Here is a 17,857-nt window from a genome sequence, read left to right as displayed (position 1 = left end):
GGCCTCCAGAAGCCTGGCACCAGGGCTGAGGTGGCCTCCAGGGGTGGCCAATCCAGGGCGGGAGGCGTGGCTTCATCACCTCCCGGGCCGTCCGCCTGCGAGGCAGCCTCAGCCTCCGTGGGTGTGTCAGTGCGAAGACGCTGGTTTTATAGTGACACCGTTTCTGCAAGCCCAAGCCGGGCCGCCGCTCACACGGGCTCCCTGCAGGTGGGAAGTGGACCCCGACTACTGCAACGCGGTGAAGCAGACACCCCCGTACGACAGCAGCCACCGCATCCTGGACATCATGGACATGACCATCTTCGACTTCCTCATGGGTGCGTCCCGCGGGCTGTTCGTCCGGCCCTGGTGCGACGCGGCCCAGAGCTGCAGGCCAGGCCGCAGTTTGAAGAGGCCCGAGTCCCTGCTTTAGCTCGTGATGAGGGCGTGGGGTCAGACTTGGGGGGGGAAGGCAGCCGCCTCGGAGCCGCGGCGGACGTGACCCCGGTTGCTCTTCTCCGCAGGGAACATGGATCGCCATCACTACGAGACTTTCGAGAAGTTTGGGAACGACACCTTCATCATCCACCTGGACAACGGGAGAGGGTGAGCCTGGCCGTCAAGCCTCCCGGAGCCCCGCCTCCCGGAGCCCCGCCTCCCGGAGCCCCGCCTCCCGGAGCCCCGCCTCCCGGAGCCCCGCCTCCCGGAGCCCCGCCTCCCGGAGCCCCGCCTCCCGGAGCCCCGCCTCCCGGAGCCCCGCCTCCCGGAGCCCCGCCTCCCGGAGCCCCGCCTCCCGGAGCCCCGCCTCCCGGAGCCCCGCCTCCCGGAGCCCCGCCTCCCGGAGCCCCGCCTCCCGGAGCCCCGCCTCCCGGAGCCCCGCCTCCCGGAGCCCCGCCTCCCGGAGCCCCGCCTCCCGGAGCCCCGCCTCCCGGAGCCCCGCCTCCCGGAGCCCCGCCTCCCGGAGCCCCGCCCCGGAAGGAGGGACAGGGCCATCCCCAAGGCCCATTGTGTGATGAGGGCCCCGTGGGCAGGAGGGTGCATGACGTCATGGTATCTCACCTACTTCTCAATGAGCTGGGCTCTGCTCTACCACATGTTGTTCTGGGGAAACTGAGGCCCAAAGAGATTGCTGGCCACGGAGGCAGGGCTGTGAGGAGCAGGCGGGGCGTCTGCCCTGCACGTAGGAAGCGGGGGCAGCAGGCAGGACATCGGCTCTCCCGGTCGGGGCCATGAGGGGCAGTCCCTGGTGCACGGGGAAGGGGTGTGCATGTGGGGACCCCATTTCAGATGGCTAAGGCTGTGGGTGTCTGAGGCCAGCTTTGGGCACCTGGAGGTTCACAGATGGGGCCATGCGTTCCCAGCTGTAAGAGGTGCTGCTGTGCGGACCCAGCTGATCCCCGATGCTGTCCACTCAGCCTTCCTAGGACCTTGGGGCTCGCAGCCCAGAACGCAGGCACCTGCCGCCCCAGGCTCTGCGTCAGCTCACCCCAGCTCCTGTCCCTGTGGCTGCCGGGGCCGCAGGCTCTGCACACGGGGTTCCTGCGGCCACCCCTGGACAGTCTGCTTTCCTTCCTGCAGGTTTGGGAAATACTCCCATGACGAGCTTTCCATTCTGGTGCCTTTACAACAGTGCTGCAGGTACTGCCCTCCGCCCTGCTCAGCCAGGTGTGCTGAGCCGAGTGGGGACTCTGTCCCTGCTTCCCCAGCGTCTGCCTGGGTGACGGGTGCCTGGGGGCCCACAGGACCACCCATCTCCTGGTTGTGCCTCTGAGAGGCAGGGCCACGCGCTGAGGGCTGGGGCGGCCCTTGCCCTCGGCTGTCCCCACCTGAGGTCTCCCTCCTCCCACAGGATCCGGAAGTCCACCTACCTGCGGCTGCAGCTGCTGGCCAAGGAGGAGTACAAGCTGAGCCTGCTGATGGCTGAGTCCCTGCGGCAGGACCGGGTGGCGCCTGTGCTGTTCCAGCCGCACCTGCAGGCCCTGGACCGGCGGCTGCGCCTGGTGCTGCAGGCCGTGGGTACCTGCGTGGAGAAGGACGGGCTGGGCCACGTGGTGCAGGACGACCTGGACCCCCTGAACCCTGGGCACAGAGGCTCCACCGACAGGTAGTGACCACAGCCGCCGGCTGGTGCCGGGGACGGACACGACGCCCAAGCTGACTCGGCCGTGGGGTCCTCCAGCCGTGGGTCCGCAGGACACGTTCCATTCGCTTTCAAAATGAAGTGGCTATGGAGGGAGCACGCGGCTGACGGACAGAGGCGGCCTGGCGGCAGGCGACCACCCTTTGTACGGAAGGGAGCCTTTACTTGCTGTTTTGTATTTATACTCAGACGATATTGTATATAAACAGAGACCAGACCCCAGATTCACGGGAGAGCCACCCTCCGCCAGCTCCCCACCAAGGCTCTCGCGCTCTGGACTTAACTTAAAACAAAAACTCTCCTTCCCCCCCTTCCCGGCCACACTGGGAGGCCCTCTGCGACCCCGGCTCCTGAGGCCAGCAGTACTCGCGTGGATGGACGGACACTCACATGTGCTCAGTGACGAAATGACCAGCTATTGTTTCTCAGCGCCGCCCTCCAGTGCCCGGGACCTTACAGGAGGCGGCCGAGGGCTCGGCTCAGCTTCGATGGAGGCTCGTGTGAACGTGTGAACGTGTCGCCCGGGGCCCTACCCCCGGTGCATTGTTGTGGAATAGTTGCAATGTGATACAAGTGCAATAAAGATACAGCAAACGTGTGTTGGGGCCCAGGTCCCTCTTACCCTGAACCCAGCTGCCCGCCCTCCAGAGAAGCAAGTCCTGGCGCTGGGCAGGGCCTCAGCCCTGGCTTCCGAAGTGTCCAGGTGGCCAAGCACCTGGGCTGGCAGGAGGGGCCCAGAGTAACGCCTGAGCTCTCTCCAAGGGCGGGGGTGGGCGGGGTGGGCGTGGGGGCTGCCCCTGCCCCACGCCTGGTGGGGCCAACGCTGAGAGTGGTGGAGATTCTCCCAAGCACAGGCCGGCCACAGAAGGTGGCATCGGGTGGGCAAGTGTGTACCCAGTGGATCAGGGACAGTGGTGGCCGCAGGAAGGATGGCCCAAGAGATCCAGGCCCCCAACCAAACGCTTCCCTCACCTGCTGGCCACGGGGGACACCTGGCCGCAGCGAGCCCTGCCTGGGCGGCTCCAGGCTCATTCCAACGGTCGCCAAAGCACCCCCCCTGCCCGGGGGTCAGGTGGGCCTCGGGGTTCTCAAAGCACTAGAGTCCCCGGGGCAGTCTGGAAGTCCTAGCCCCTCCCGCCTTTTACTTCCTCCTCACCCCTGCAGCCCGGCCCCAAGCGTTTCTGGTCTGAGCCGAGCCACAAGGTCAGCATTAGTTTCCTCACTTTACAGATGGGGAAACGGGGGCTCAGGAGTTTAGGATCCCTGGGACCCGGGCTGAGCTCCGACAGCAGCCTCACCCACACAGCAGAGCCGACGAGCACCAGGCTGGGCAGTGTCCAAAGGGCGTGGATGGCGTGATGCGTGTGGATGGCGTGATGCGTGTGGATGGCGTGATGTGTGTGGATGGTGTGATGTGTGTGGATGGCGTGATGCGTGTGGATGGCGTGTGTGATCAGTGGCCCCAGAGCCTGTCCCCAGTCTTCCTGCCCAGCCGAGCACTCGCCTCCTTCGCACCAGCCCCGCAGCGGGGAGCGGCCCGTCTGTCCAGGTCCCGTCTGTCCAGGCCCCATCTGTCCAGGTCCCGTCTCCCGTTTCGCTGCAGGAACGGGGATGAGGTGGAGGAGCAGGTCTGGTGTCCATGGTTCCATCTGGAACGTTAGACTTTACACCGTGTTCCTTTGTATCAAATTCAAAGTGCAGTCCGAGCTGCTGGTGGTCAGAGTGAGTGGCGGGCCTCCGGGCAGGGTCAGCCGTGCGGCCAGGATGCATGGCCTCCCGCCGGCTCAGGCCTGGGCTATCAAGGCACCCTCCGGCCATGTTCTCCTGGAATTGCGTGGCCGGTGGACTTGCTACCCTGTTGTGCCCATTTTACAGCTGTCTAAACCGAGGCTCTGACTAGTGTGGACTTCCCTGAGCTCAGCACGGGGAATGGTGTTTGGGACCTGTCTCTGCCTGACAGCTGGATGGAATGAGTCGCGTCACACTGACCCCTTTTCCATCTTCAAATTCAAGAGCCCGCTCCACATGGCAGCCCAAGAACGCCAGCCCAGTGCGCCCAGCCTCCCACCCGGGACTCCTGTGGACCGTGTGGAGGAGAGACGGAGGGGAGGACACGTGAACCTGGGCTGAGGGGGTCGAACTAGATGAAGAAAAGGACTTTCAAATTCCTTGTGGTGAACGCACGCTTCCCTGCGAGAGCTGAGCAGCCTGCTTTGTCCACAATTAGGGCAGCATCTAGCCAGAGGGCCCAGGGAGACACATGGGTAAGAATTCAAACATCATTACGTAAGTCACCCCACAGGGAGAAATGAAACCAACCCCCTCTCTCGGTCGGCTTGGGTCTCACTTTGGAGAATCAAGAACCCAGCAGAGCCCGGCCCGCGTGGCTCAGTGGTGGAGCATCAACCTAGGAACCAGGAGGTCACAGGTTCGATTCCGGTCAGGGCACATGCCCGGGTTGCAGTCGTGATCCCCAGTGGGGGGTGTGCAGGAAGCAGCCGATCCATGATTCTCTTTCATCATGGATGTTTCTACCTCTCACCCCCTCTCCTCTCTGAAATCAATAAAAAATATATTAAATAAAAAAAGAGGCCAGCAGAGGGGGGGTGGCTCTGAGGGCAGCTAGAATGAACAGTAACTCAAGGTGACCCCTGCGTGACCCCTCCCGGTGGGCTGTGGGCACAGGATGCGTGAGGGGCTGTGGGAACGCACCTCCAGTCCCAGCCCTCATCCAGAAGTCTGAGATGGACGAGGACCAGGTCGCCCACCGCGGCTGCAGACAATGGCCACCTCGGTGGACAGCTGGGCCCTCCCCGGCGCCCACGCGTACCTGCCTCGCAGTGACCTGGGAGGAAGGCAAATTCACAGACTCCTGGGGCCAGACCCCCAAAGTGCAGGCCACACAGGTGAAGGACCCAGGGGCCTTTGCCGGGCTCCCAGCCACCCCCTGGGGTGCTGCCTCGCCTACGGGGTGCCCAGCTGCCCCACCGCCTGCACGCCCACCACCTGCCCACCGCCTGCCCTCAGCCTGCCCTCAGCCTCCCCTCAGCCTGCCCAGCTGCATCGGCCACACCCCCACCCAGGGGCCTGGACCCTTTGCTGTGGGTGGCGGGGAGGCCTGGTTGTGGGTGAGGGAGGAAAGCAGACCTCAGGCCTCTGTTGGGAGAACGGAGGGACAAGCCCCCCATGTGTGCTGGGGGTCCCCATATGCACAGAGGGGACTTGCATTTGGAAGGAGGGGTCTGTGGGCTGAGAGAACTGCCAGCAGGGCCCAGGCCTCTGGGAACTGGGCTCAGTGTCCATCTCATCTCAGGGGAGAGACGGAGGGGGTGGGGGCGGAGAAGCTCCCGCCTGCAGCTCTAACGGGGTGAGTAGGGAGAAGCCATGACAGCAGCGGGGGAGGGGCCTCAGGGCCAGCTGTGTCCCTGTCGCTGTGGGGTCGGGCAGCGTGGGGTGCACACCAGAGCCAGCCCAGGTCGGGGGCAGGTTGCTGTGGGGCTCCAGTCAGCCTCGCCCAGGGCCCACAGGGGCCCAACTCTGCCTTCCCCAGCTACACTGGCCAGAGGTGCCCTGCAGTCACCCTGCGCGGGAGGCCACACTGAGGGCACTACCCACGCCCAGTCCCCTGGCGCCACCTGGAGGAGAGCCTGGGAAGGCAGGGCAGGGAGGCCACAGCTGGGTCCCTGCTTAGGGGGCCGGGGGGGGGGGGGGGGGTGTGTCCACAGCCAGGATGTCAGAGCACAGAGGATGCAAGGACCCTCAGCCGTGGGCAGATGGGCCCCCAGGCTGCCACCAGCAGGTCCTGCCAGCCCCCAGCTCCAGCTGCCATCCTGCCTTCCAGGGTTGGCTCAGGTGGCCCTCAGGGCTCTTGCTATTCCGCTGAGTGTGTCCATAGTGGTGGCAGGTGAAGCCGCCAAGCAATAGAAAATATGACAGAAATCACAGTGAATTCACAGGTCACTTCATTACACGAGAAGTACCCTGTCCTTATGCATCCAGACTCCACCGTCCTATCCCCAGAGGTCACATTGTTCTAATTCAGGGCGACGTCTCCCAGATCTTTTTCTAGGGGGTAAAGGTCCGTTCAGTAACCTGGCTTTGCAGATACGAGGTGTGACGCTGAGCAGTCTGTTCACCTGGAGGTGCCGGTGGGTCGCGTGGGTTCATGTGCGGTAAGAACTCAGAGCAGCCCGGTGGCATGGCTCCATGGTCGAACCAGGACCCAGGACCCAGGAACCAGGTCAGGGTTCGATTCCTGGTCAGGGCACAGGCCTGAGGGGCTGTGGGAATCCATCTCCGTTCCCAGCCCTGGGTTTCGGGCTCAATCCCCAGTGGGGGGCGTGCAGGAGGCAGCAATCAATGATTCTCTCTCATCATTGACGTTTCTATCTCTCTCCCTCTCCCTTCCTCTCTGAAATCAATTTAAAAAGTATATTTAAAATCAATAAAAACATATTTTAAAAAACAACAACCCACAGCAGAGCTGACACGGTAATTGCTCAGGAAACGTGCCGTGCACGTCCTGGGCACTTGCATGGGCTTCGGGACCCCGACGTTTGCCCTCCTTCTCATGCGGGGCCGGCAGGTAAGCTCAGCTGGCTGCCTGCGACTCTGTCCTCCTCTGAGGGGCTCTGTCTTTGTTGAGCTCAAATAAACGGCTCTTCCTCTTGGTGGGTTTGGAAGCAGCTGGCAGGTGACCCAGGAGCCCCCAGACCCCAGGCCCAGGTGTAGAGGCAGTTCCCAGGGGTCAGCCCGACGGGACAAGGGAAGGCCCTGCACCGGCGGAAGGACCAGCTGCCTGTGCCACAGACTCCGGCAGAACCAGCCGCCTTGGTACAAGCAGCAGGATCCGCCAGGGCTGTCACCAAGTGCATCGTGGGGTTTGGGACCCGGTTCCCGCACAGACAGCTGGCAGCTGGGAGGCGGGCACCTCTCGTCTCCCACTGTTTCTACTTCAGTGTTTTTCACTGGGGGGGGGGGGGCGGGGAGGGGGGCAGGGGAGCGGTTGGTAATGAGAGCTCAGCTCCTAGTCAGAGCTGATCGCCCGCAGCTGTGGGCCAGGCTTGGGTTCCGTCCTCGGTGCCTTAGGGGCCGGTGCGCAGCCTTGACGCGGGAGGTGGGCCCCCACACGGGGGACGGGACAAGCACTGTGCAGAAGGTGCCTGTGCTCAGGGGCATCTTTACCTGGAGTGGGGGGAGCCAACTTGGATTCCCCGCCCCCAAGGTCTGGTCTGGGTGGGTCCCAGGAGGCACTGCCAGGACCTGGGAGCCTGGGTAGGGTAGCAAGTGCTGCTGCCTCTCCAGGGGCTGGCGTCCTGACTTCACTACTTTACACCAGAGCACGCGGCCACGGGTGCTGGCGGGTGGGGACAGGCCTGTGCTGTCGTCTCCTTGGCTCTGCCTGACCCTGGGCTCCCAGGAAGCTCACCGCTGCTCAGAGGGAGGAAGCAGAGGAAGAGGAGGGGGAGGGCTGGCAGGTGAGTGGCTGTGGCCTCACCATTCGGCAAAGAAAACCCCAGCGGAGGGGAGGTGATGGGGTTCTGTCCCTCAAACGCTAAGGGGTGACTGGTGCCCGTGTGAGCGACACCCCGCAGCCTCGGCACCTGGGGTTCTGCTCTGGAAGGGGCGGGGTTTTTATCTTATTTAGTTGCTTTTTAAACGATTTCAAATCTGTTTTTATTGATTTTGGAGAGAGAGGAAAGGAGAGGAGAGAGAGAAAGATGGATGACAGACAAACACCCATCGGCTGCCTCCTGCACGCCCCACGGGGATGGAGCCCACACCCCGGCCTGTGCCCTGACTGGGAATCAAACCGCGACCTCCTGGTGCACGAGATGACACCCAGCCACTGAGCTCAACCGGCCCGGAGCTCGCAGGGTTTTTAAGTTGAGGTTTAAATTGTGAGATGTTTGTAGATGCCAGGCTGTTGTGACCAATAAAACACAGAGACCCCATGGACCTGTTACCGTTTCCCAACTGACGTCTGGCCAACCCCAGGGCGATGCCAACCAGCCCAGGGGCAGCACCGGGTGCTCTGGGGGAACCGGTCGTTCTGAGCTAAGGGTGCTGTGTCCAAGGGAGAACTTTCCGGAGAATTCTACCCAGGCTTCCTGGCCTCAGGCCGATTCACAGACACGCTCAGAGCACTGCCGACTATCCGTGGAAATGCCTTTGAGGGGCACAGCCAGGGTGAGGCAAAGCCCCGCTCCCCCAGCCAGGGTGGGGTCCCACCTGACTTCCCACCACATGTCCTGCACCCCTGCCTTCGCACACACCTGGACGGGCGTTGGCACCAGGGAGGGGCAGCGGTTGGTGGCGTGGCTGCCCAGGCACACGGGAGCTGGGTACAGCGCAGACCCAGCCACGGGGCTGAGCCCGGCCTGGGGTCCCTAGAGCAGGCACCCTCCGGGCAGTAAGAGACCGCGTGGGGGGACACAGGGCTGGGGGGGGGCACGTGTGTCTGAACAGGCTCTGATCCAGGCAGGGGCACACCTGCGGGGCGCCCTTCCCAACTGGACCCGCTGCTCCGGCTGAGAGGGGCTGAGACTGGCGGGGAGGGCGGCAGGCGCCCTGGCTGTGGCCTGGCAGTCCAGGGTCCACTCCCAGGGTCCACTCCGGGAAGACCGGCGCGTCCCCAGGCGCCCAGGGCACGGGGACAAAGGAGCTCCCGGGAGACATCCGCTGGCGCAGGGAGCGGGGAGGACCAGCCCCGGACTCCGGGGCCGCGCAGGGCGGGAAGCGCAATGGCAGGGAGGGGAGGCCGCGGTGCGCACCCCGCCCCGCCCGCCCCGCCCGTGGGACCACCCAGCGCCCATCCTGCCTCTCTCTGCCCAGTCAGCGGGTCACCGAGAGCCCCGCTCGCTCCCCCGCGCCGGGATTGGACGCCAGAGAACGGGGTGGTGACGGGTGGGGACCCCAGGAGCCCAGATCCCAGCTCTGGCGGAGAGCACCCCGCAGTGCAGAGCTGCCGTCGGCGTCGCCCGCCAGGACGTGCGCACAGACCTGAGCCGGGCGCGCGGGGAGGCGGCGGCGCCAGGATGTTCGACAGCTCGCAGTACCCCTACAACTGCTTCAACTACGACGCCGACGACTACCCGGCCGGCAGCGCGGACGACGAGAAGCGGCTCACGCGGCCCGCGTACAGGTGACCCCGGGTCGGAGGGGGGCGCGGGGACGCGGACAGTCAGGACCTGCCGCCAGGACCTGCCGGCGACGGAAGAGCTTCCTCCCTGGGGGGCGGGGCTCAGAGAAGGGACGCTCCCGTCCCCACCTTTTCTCCCAACTTCCCAGGCCCCGGGAGGGAGCCTCTGGGGTCGGGACAAAGCGGGGAGCAGGGAGCCCCAGGGATCACTCCCCCCGCCCGCAGCCCTCAGCGCCCTCCCCTTCCAACCGGGCGCGGGGGACGGACCAGCGCGGTGGCCTCTGGAGGGGACCCGCGCCCAGAGGCGCTGCCTGGGGGCCCCTCCTGCGCCCCGCGGGCCTGACGCGCCCCGTTTGCAGCTACATCGCGCTGATCGCCATGGCCATTCAGCAGAGCCCGGCGGGCAGGGTGACCCTGTCGGGCATCTACGACTTCATCATGCGCCGGTTCCCCTTCTACCGCGCCAACCAGCGCGCCTGGCAGAACTCCATCCGCCACAACCTGTCGCTCAACAGCTGCTTCGTCAAGGTGGGTCCCCAGTCCCCGCCCCCGCCCCTTCCACCCCCGGAGCGCCCCCCCCCGTCACCGCCACCCCAGTCCCCTGAGCGCCCCCTGAGCCCCCGTGTCCGCCCCCCGCCCGTCCTCGCCCCCTCAGCCCCCCTCAGCCCCCCTCGCAGGCTCGGGGACACCGGGGCCAGGTCTGATGGAGGGGGGGGGGGAGCGGCAGCAAACGGGGCTCCCCCACCTGCTGATGGGCGACCCCCCACCCCCCAGGGACAGGGACGTGCCCTGCGCCCTAGGCGCCCAGAGGCGGCGGGAGGGGGGCACCGAGCCGGCCCGCGCTGAGCCTCCGCCGCTGCCGCGCAGGTGCCGCGGGCCGAGGGCCCCGGGAAGGGCAAGGGCAGCTACTGGACGCTCGCGGGCGGCTGCGCGTCGCTGCGGGACCTGTTCGAGGACGGCAACTACCGGCGGCGGCGCAGGCGGCGCGGGGCCACGCGCGAGGGGGCGCGGGGGGCGCGCGCGGGGGGCGCGGAGGGGCCGCAGGGGCCGTCCTGCGCCCCCAGGTCCCCCGTCCCCCGCAGGGAGTCCCCGCCCCCCGCCGGCCCCGCCCCGGGGAAGGCGCCGCACCAGGGCATCAAGTTCAGCATCGACTACATCCTCTCCTCCCCCGACCGCGTCCTCAGGCCCGGGTCGCCCCGCGGCGGGCAGGGGGCCCAGCCCACGAGCCTCCCCTGTCGGACCCTGTGAGGGGGCGAGGCTGCTCCTCCCCGCGGGGCTGGCCCCGTCCACCTGGCGTCTTCGGGGTGATTTCAGTCACACGTGAAGCCGAGAAGCGAGGCTCGGCCGGCACCTTGCAAACCTGCAGACGCGCTGGGTCCGAGAGGAGCCTGGGTTGGAGGGAGGCTGACCTGGGGCAGGTGCGCGTGGCTTGGCGGTGCTGGCTCAGCCCCCAGAGCGCGGTCCCGGCTGCACCTGAGGGTTTGCTCTGGAGTCGCCCTCCCGTCCGTCTGTCCGTCCGCACAGGGAATGGGAACAGCCCTGGGTCCGCTCACTCAGCCACCGGCGGCCACACCGACTGCCAGTCGCTCTCGTGAGAGTCAGGGAGCATCTAATGGGCCTGACTGCGGCCGGTTCTGGCCGGGCCCCTGTGAGGGACGGACACACCTTCGGTTGTGGGCAGGGTATCTGCTGACTCTAGGACGTTCCATGCACTTTTTACAGGAAAGACAGAAGGGAGCGGGGAGGGAGGGAGAAACAGGGGTCCAAGTCCCGGACAACGTGGAGGCAAAGCTCACTTTCCTGATTCTTCTGAGAGGAGTTAGTGCCCATTCAGTCAGGTGCCATCCACCCGTGACGTCATAGCCGGCGGTGACATCATAGCCGGCGGTTCCATCATAGCCGGTGGAGCCAGAGCCCCCTCCACTGTGCGGTGTGCACCATTCCGAGCACTGGAGGTGGGCACACCACCTTTGTAAATGTAAATTATTTAATCACTGTGCAGAGAGGGACATTTAAAAAACCACAGTTGTGTACAGTGAACCTGTTTGAACAATCTTACCCTTTTTCACCAGCCCATTTTGCAGTTGATTGCTATCTGTGGCTTAATTTGAACACGAGGGTGGATGGCACCTAATCTGATTCACTCGATGACGACGATTGGCTAATTTTGTAAACGCAAACACACCCAGGAGGCGGGGAATTCATGGTTGCTTCGTGGAACTCTGGAAGGCGGATGAGAGTAAATGAAGGCACCCGCCCCACTTCCTCCCGGTCAGAGCCTGGTTTCCTTAAGTCGAGGACTCCCCCCTCTCCCTGTAAACAGAGCCTCCCGGTGCTTCTTTAATTGTTCCGGGAGAGAGGCCGGCTGCTCCACGGTGTCGGCCCACACCCCCCGCCAGCACCCCTCGGACACCCGGCCCTGCCAGCTGCAGCATCTGCCCTCCCGGCTGGTCTGCACACCAGCCTGGGAGGCCAGGCTCACTCTCGTCCCCCGTCTAGAGCAGCGGCTGGGCCAGGTGCAGGCGTGTGCACCTGTGTGTGCGTGTGCCTCGGAGGTGTGTGTTGTGTGACTGCCCGCATTCGTCTTATTTATATCCCTCGTTGGCTGTGCAAAAAGCATTGTTTTAAACGATACCAGATATAATCTGGATGGTGACATGAAGCAGGCTGTACATAAATACGTGTACCTGGGTGGTGACATGTTTCAGGTTATGCTGTACATATGTGTATGTGGGTAGTGAACACAGCACATTGTGCTGTACATACATGTACATGGATGGTGACATGAAGCAGGCATAGGTATTATGGCATCTGGAGCCTCTGAAGATCTATTTTTCTGCTACCAACCGAGCAAATAAAATTTGCGTTTTTCTCCCGGGTTCTTGCTCTATTCCTGTGCTTTGTTGGTGAGGGAAGCCTTTGCCTGGAAGAGACCATCTCTGGAGGCCTGGCCTGGGGAGGAGCTGGGTGCTGCTGGGCACCTCCGCCCGCCCGTTCCTGGGCACACGACCCCGGCTGCCCGGAGCAGGGGCGGCCCCAGCGGCGGGATCCGTGCACTACAAGGTGTAACATTTGTTCTGCAGAGGATATCAATCATGTTTGTAAAAGCGAAGGGACATTTTCAATTTGCCAGCGCGTGGTATCCTGCGACTTCGGAAGGGCTCCCAGCCCCGAGAGTGAGTGGCATTTAATACCAAACAACACCACGGCGAGGGCTGCCTCTGACCTATTCAAATGTCGCCGCCGCCATGCCGACGTGCCGGCATAATTATAATTAAGTGGTTTATGCCTCTCTTGCAAATCCGCTGATTGATCACCGATACGTACATTATGCCACGTTACCCGGAGCAGGTGTCTGCCACTCACAGTCATGGATCACCAGGTTTCCATTAGCAAAGTCTGAGGCGCTACGAGCGGGAGTTACTGGAGACGCGTGCAGGTTCCCGCGTCGGAGCAAAGTTTTTGGGTCCGGGACCTGGAAACAGTGGGGTGTCCCTCCTCTCGAGCTGGGGCTGCAGGGCCAGGCAGGGGGACCCGCCCCAGGTGCAGGGGCAGGGCCGAGGGTCCATAGCGTGGGCAGGTGTGTGAGTGTGCAGCAGCCTTGGGTGGGGCTCATCTCCTCCCTAGACCCTGGGGCTCCCCAGGGAGGCCTCCCTCAGCCACAGCACCCGGTCGGACACTTCCCGTCACACCGAGCTGCTGTCCTGGCCCATCTCCCTGGGCAGCAGAGAGACCTCATTTCTCTCCAAGTTCCTTCCTCCCCCGCCCCTTTTCTTGTTTTATAAATATATATACTAGAGGCCTGGTGCACGAAATTCATGCACAGGTAAGGTCCCTAGGCCTGGCTGGCGGTCAGGGCCGATCTGGGAGGCGACCGACGGGGTGATCAGGGGGCCCCCACTGGCACCCGCCTTGGCTGACCTGGGGCCTGCAGGCTGGGGGCAGCTCCTGCATTGAGCATCTGCCCCCTGGTGGTCAATGTGCATCATAGCAACCAGTTGTTCTGCCGTTCAGTCGATTTGCATATTAGGCTTTTATTATATAGGATATATATATTTTTAAATATATTTTTATTGATTTCAGAGAGGAAGGGGGAGAGAGAGAGAGAGAGAGAGAGAGAGAGAGAGAGAGAAACATCCATGATGAGAGAGAATCACTAATTGCTGCCTCCTGCACGCTCCACTCTGGGGATCGACCCACAACCCGGGCATGTGCCCTGACCAGGAATCGAACTGTGACCTCCTGGTTCCTGGGTCTTTCCTCCCTTAATCGAGCGAATTGAGGCTGTTTCTTCACTCCATCAGCAGACATCTGTGAGCTGTGCTCGGCGCTGTGTGCCATTATGAACCAGAGGCCCCAACTGTGTCCTAGCCACGTGCACAGGAAGCCGCCACTGAGTGACTCGGACTTTCTCACCCCATGCTGCCAGGAGCAGGCCCTGCCCAGGTGCTGAAGGGGCAGCTCACCGTGGGCATAGCAGCCAGCTGGACTGGGCTTGGGCAGGGCCCTCCAGGACCAGCAGGGGCGGCCATGCCACAGGAAAGGGCATTTGGGGGGAGGGCAGTGAGAGGAACTCCTGAGGTGGGAAGGAACGGGGGAGGGGTTTGCAGAAAAGAGCGAAGCCAGTGTGGCTGGCAGGAGGTGCAGGAAGGAGCCCCTGAGTCCAGCCAAACACCCCATTTCTTTAACCTTTGACATGCATCTCCTGCAGGACAATCACCTCCCACATCCTGGGCACTTTACCTTGGTTAATGTGGCCTCCATGCCAGCTGACTTACCTGAGCTCACACACCATACAGTAGCTGTGGCCACCACTTGACCCCTGAGCGCCAGGGACCCCTAATCCTGGAACCGGATGAGGGTGCAGACCCCATGCAGCCTAATGCCTTCAGTGGCCTTTTGGGGTCCACACTGCCCCCCTGGGACCAGAGGAAGCAGGGAAGGGGAAGTGCACACAGTCCATACCTGCAATGTGATTCTGTGTTCAGCCACACGAATGATTCATAAACATTTGCAAAACCATGTGCTTTCGCCTGTTAAAAATACCAGTGTGCTGCATGTAAATGGGCCTCCTCCGTGGCTCTGCTGGAGAGACGGGTCCTCCCACCCACGGGCGCAGCTTGTCGGGGCTGCTGCCCAAATTAGCGTCCCCGTGCGCTCTGTGCAATTGACTTCTGCCGCTCCTGGTGCCGTGGGGCCCAGGGTCCAAATAGGATGCTCACTCGGCTGGAACCTGCACTGAGACTTGTAATCAACAGCCGTGCGGGCCATGCCGTTCCCAGACAGAAAAGGGAACTGGGTGGGAACGTACGAACTTTGTTCAACTCCCCTCTGTGCCCTGTGGGGATGCAGCATTGCCGACGGGCACCGTGGACGGCACCTCCAATGGGCACCTTGGACGGGCACCAGGGGGGGCACCAGGGAGGGGCGTGGGATGGCGAATTCTCCCGCACCCGCCGAGGAGGGGACAGAGGCTGGTCCCTGGGTGGTCACCATGGAGGTGCCACCCCGTGTTGTGGGTCGGGTGTCACACAGCTGTTTCCATCCACCTGCTCACCACATGCACCCCTCGTCCCAGGGGACTGGCTGGCACCCTCTGCATCCCCCACAGCGAGTTCTCCGCACCCGGCCTCACCCTCCAAACCTAGTTGGCTCCCAGGCTCCAGCCTGACAGCAGGAAGGCGGGTCTGGTCCAGGGGACACCACATTCTTGTCCGAGTTTGGGGCGAGAAGAGGAAAGTCAGACCTGCTCTGTCTTTTTATTTCCGAGGCCTGGTGCACGGATTCATGTACTGGTGGGGTCCCTTGGTCCAATGGTCACTTGGGCTTCTATAATAATAAAAGGGTAATATGCTAATTAGACCTGACGTCTTCTGGACGTCCTTCCTGACCAAGCCGGGGCCGGAGGGAAGCCGGCGCCCGCAGCCAGGCGAAGGAAGGCCTACTCTTGCACATATTTTCGTGCACCGGGCCTCTAGTTTACATATATATATAGATTAGTTAATCCTCACCCGAGGACATGTTTCCATTGATTTTAGAGAGAGAGGAAGGGGAGGAGAGAGAGACATCAGATTCGGCTCAGCCTCACAGAGGTCTCCTCGGCTTCCACGCCAGGTCCATCCAGGCCTCCCTGGTGCCCACGCTCCTAGGAGGGGCCACAACAGGCTCCAGCACTGGGCGGGACGCCGCGTCGCCCAGGATACAGATGCACCAGGCCGCGTGGCTGGGTGGCTAAGGTACCCGCACGACTACCCCAGGGGCAGGCGTGGGGTCCGTGTCCTGCACCCAGGGTGAGTGTGTCCTGGACACACCCCGAGAAGTCCAGGCCTGGAGCAGAATGTTCCAGGCACCACGAGGGCCACGTGTGTCTTCCGTTCCTGAGGCGATGGGAACTGTTTCCTGTTTAATTCACCGACTGGGCCAGGTGTTGGCCAGGAACTGGCTGCTGAGTCTCAGCCCAGGGGAGGTGACAGGCGGGCGTAGGGACCCCAGCTTCATCTGCAGCGCTGACAGCCCCTCTGCCAGGGGTGGTCTGGGCCCAGGATGGGGGTTGAGCCAGGCCCAGGAGCCAAGCACCCCCAAACTGTCCTGCTGGGCGTGAAGTCCCCCTCTCCCTGCCTAGGGGTTGCCCCTCTAGGGACCCCATTACCAGGGGACTCCATTACCTAGCTCTGGAACCAGGGGACCCCATTACCCAGTCCTCAAACAGGGGACCCCACTACTCAGTACTGCAACAGGGGACCCCACTACCCAGTCCTGGAACTGGGGGACCCCACTACCTAGTCCTGGAACAGGGGGACCCCATTATCCAGTCATGGAATGGGGCACCCCATTATCCAGCCATGGAATGGGGCACCCCACTATCCAGTCATGGAACAGGGGACCCCACTATCCAGTCATGGAACAGGGGACCCCACTACCCAGTCCTAGCATGGAGGGACCCCATTATCCAGTCCTAGCATGGAGGGAGCCCATTATCCAGTCCTAGCATGGAGGGACCCCATTACCCAGTCCTAGCATGGAGGGACCCCATTACCCAGTCCTGGCATGGGGGGACCCCATTACCCAGTCCTGGAATGGGGGACCCCATTACCCAGTCCTGGAATGGGGGGACCCCATTACCCAGTCCTGGAATGGGGGGACCCCATTACCCAGTCCTGGAATGGAGGGACCCCATTACCCAGTCCTGGAATGGGGGGACCCCAGACCTGCCCACAGCACTCACTCAGGAGGAATCTCAGCCCCGCACTGGCCTGTGGAAAAGTTTGGTCAGGTGAAGCCACACCAGCGTGTCCCCATCCCTCAACGCAAACATCTTTCCGGTCCTTTCGGTGCCAGGAAATGCATGCACCTGGGAGCTCCCAGGTGGACCGCCTCCTGGGGCCGGTGGCAGGGTGCTCGGGGTCCCCACGGAGAGCCCCTTTCGAGGAGGGGCCGAGGGAAGCAGCCAGCCCGGGAGGGAAAGCTTCCTCCGTAAATCAAAGGGAAATGTCAAATGCCTGTTCTCGTGATTGCGAGGTAATTAGGGGCAGGGCGACCGGTCGTCCAGCAAACGTCTGATTCTAACGTCGACGCAGACTCGTTTTCTGTTGTTGGAAAGGAAAGCCCCGAGGGAGCCAGCCTTGCTCTGGTCCCACAGGGAGCACACGGGCCCGGGACCCGAGATCCACACCAGGCGGCCACTCGGGGAGTGAGTGCGTCTCTAGAACATGTGCCCGACGTCCACGTTCCTTGGCTCACGATGCAGAGCCGAGAGCGGGGCCGTGGCCGTAGGTCAGAGACCCCGCATCTGAGCCAGCGCCCGGCCTGGGTGGTGCCCTGCCTCACGGTTTCCGCCTTCTCAGGAAACGTGAACATGGGCTCCTACTCACGCATGCTAGGCGTTTCCGAACAGGTGCCCGCTCAGTCACGGAATCTGTGAGTGACCGGGGTGTCCACAGGAGTGGGGACCTGTCCTCGGGGCAGGTGCAGCGGGGGCGGCCCTGTCAGCGGGGCTGGGCCGCCTCCCGGTGCCTCAGGCTCTCTGCGGCCTCCGCCTCGGTTCTCACACAGCCTGGAAGTGTGTGCAGTGTTGGGTGCGGACTAGGGATGTTAGCCGTTTGGCAATAAACAAGACTGTCCCACACAACAAAGAACTGTCCTCGGAACGCCAGCCCCTCTGAGAGCCTCCGCCTACCCCTGGCGCCGGGCGGAGACGCGCTGGGCTGGGCTCCGTGGCATCCTCAGAGCCAGCTCCCTAATTCACCCCTAAGGAGGGTGCCTTCTGCTTGAACGTGGCCAGGGCACAGGTGCTGTTTGCAGTTACGCATCTCGACTGATTCAAGCTCCATCTGTGCTCCTCACCCGACTCCACTGTCCTTCCTATGTCTCCACAGTGAGTCCCTGAGCCCCGTGTTCCAGACGAGGGCCATTCCACTCACCACTCCTTCCCGCACCTCTCCCTCCCTTCTGGGCCAATTTCCTTCTTCCCAAGTCATACCCTAGGAAGTTCTTCCTGTCAGTTATAACCTCTCAGTCTCATTCCTCCCTCCTCCCTCCTCCCGTCTCCCTCCTCCCTTCCCCTCCTCCCTTCCCCTCCTCCCTTCCCCTTCTCCCCT

The 17,857-nt window shown here is 63.2% G+C and overlaps 2 protein-coding genes across 2 annotated transcripts in view; both read left to right on the top strand.

Moving 5' to 3' along the window:
• The window catches only part of FAM20C (FAM20C golgi associated secretory pathway kinase), a 32,184-nt gene extending 29,431 nt beyond the window's left edge, over positions 1 to 2,753 (top strand). The window contains exons 7-10 of the mRNA XM_079771653.1: positions 208 to 317; positions 504 to 585; positions 1,558 to 1,617; positions 1,829 to 2,753. Coding sequence (XP_079627779.1) covers positions 208 to 317; positions 504 to 585; positions 1,558 to 1,617; positions 1,829 to 2,087 — 511 coding nt within the window. The 3' untranslated portion in view covers positions 2,088 to 2,753. The remainder of the gene's footprint in view (positions 1 to 207; positions 318 to 503; positions 586 to 1,557; positions 1,618 to 1,828) is intronic.
• Positions 2,754 to 9,156: 6,403 nt separating this feature from the next.
• Positions 9,157 to 10,508, top strand: FOXL3 (forkhead box L3; the record flags this gene model as incomplete). The annotated part of the gene is made up of 3 exons (XM_079770298.1): positions 9,157 to 9,263; positions 9,620 to 9,788; positions 10,128 to 10,508. 3 exons carry the CDS (start codon positions 9,157 to 9,159, stop codon positions 10,506 to 10,508), a joined length of 657 nt encoding a protein of 218 aa, XP_079626424.1.
• Positions 10,509 to 17,857: the final 7,349 nt, after the last annotated feature.

The sequence above is a fragment of the Cnephaeus nilssonii genome, assembly GCF_951640355.1.
Source record: "Cnephaeus nilssonii genome assembly, chromosome: 5".
Classification (NCBI taxonomy): domain Eukaryota; kingdom Metazoa; phylum Chordata; class Mammalia; order Chiroptera; family Vespertilionidae; genus Cnephaeus; species Cnephaeus nilssonii.
Note: the sequence above shows the minus strand (reverse complement) of the source record. Positions and strands in the feature narration are given on the sequence as shown.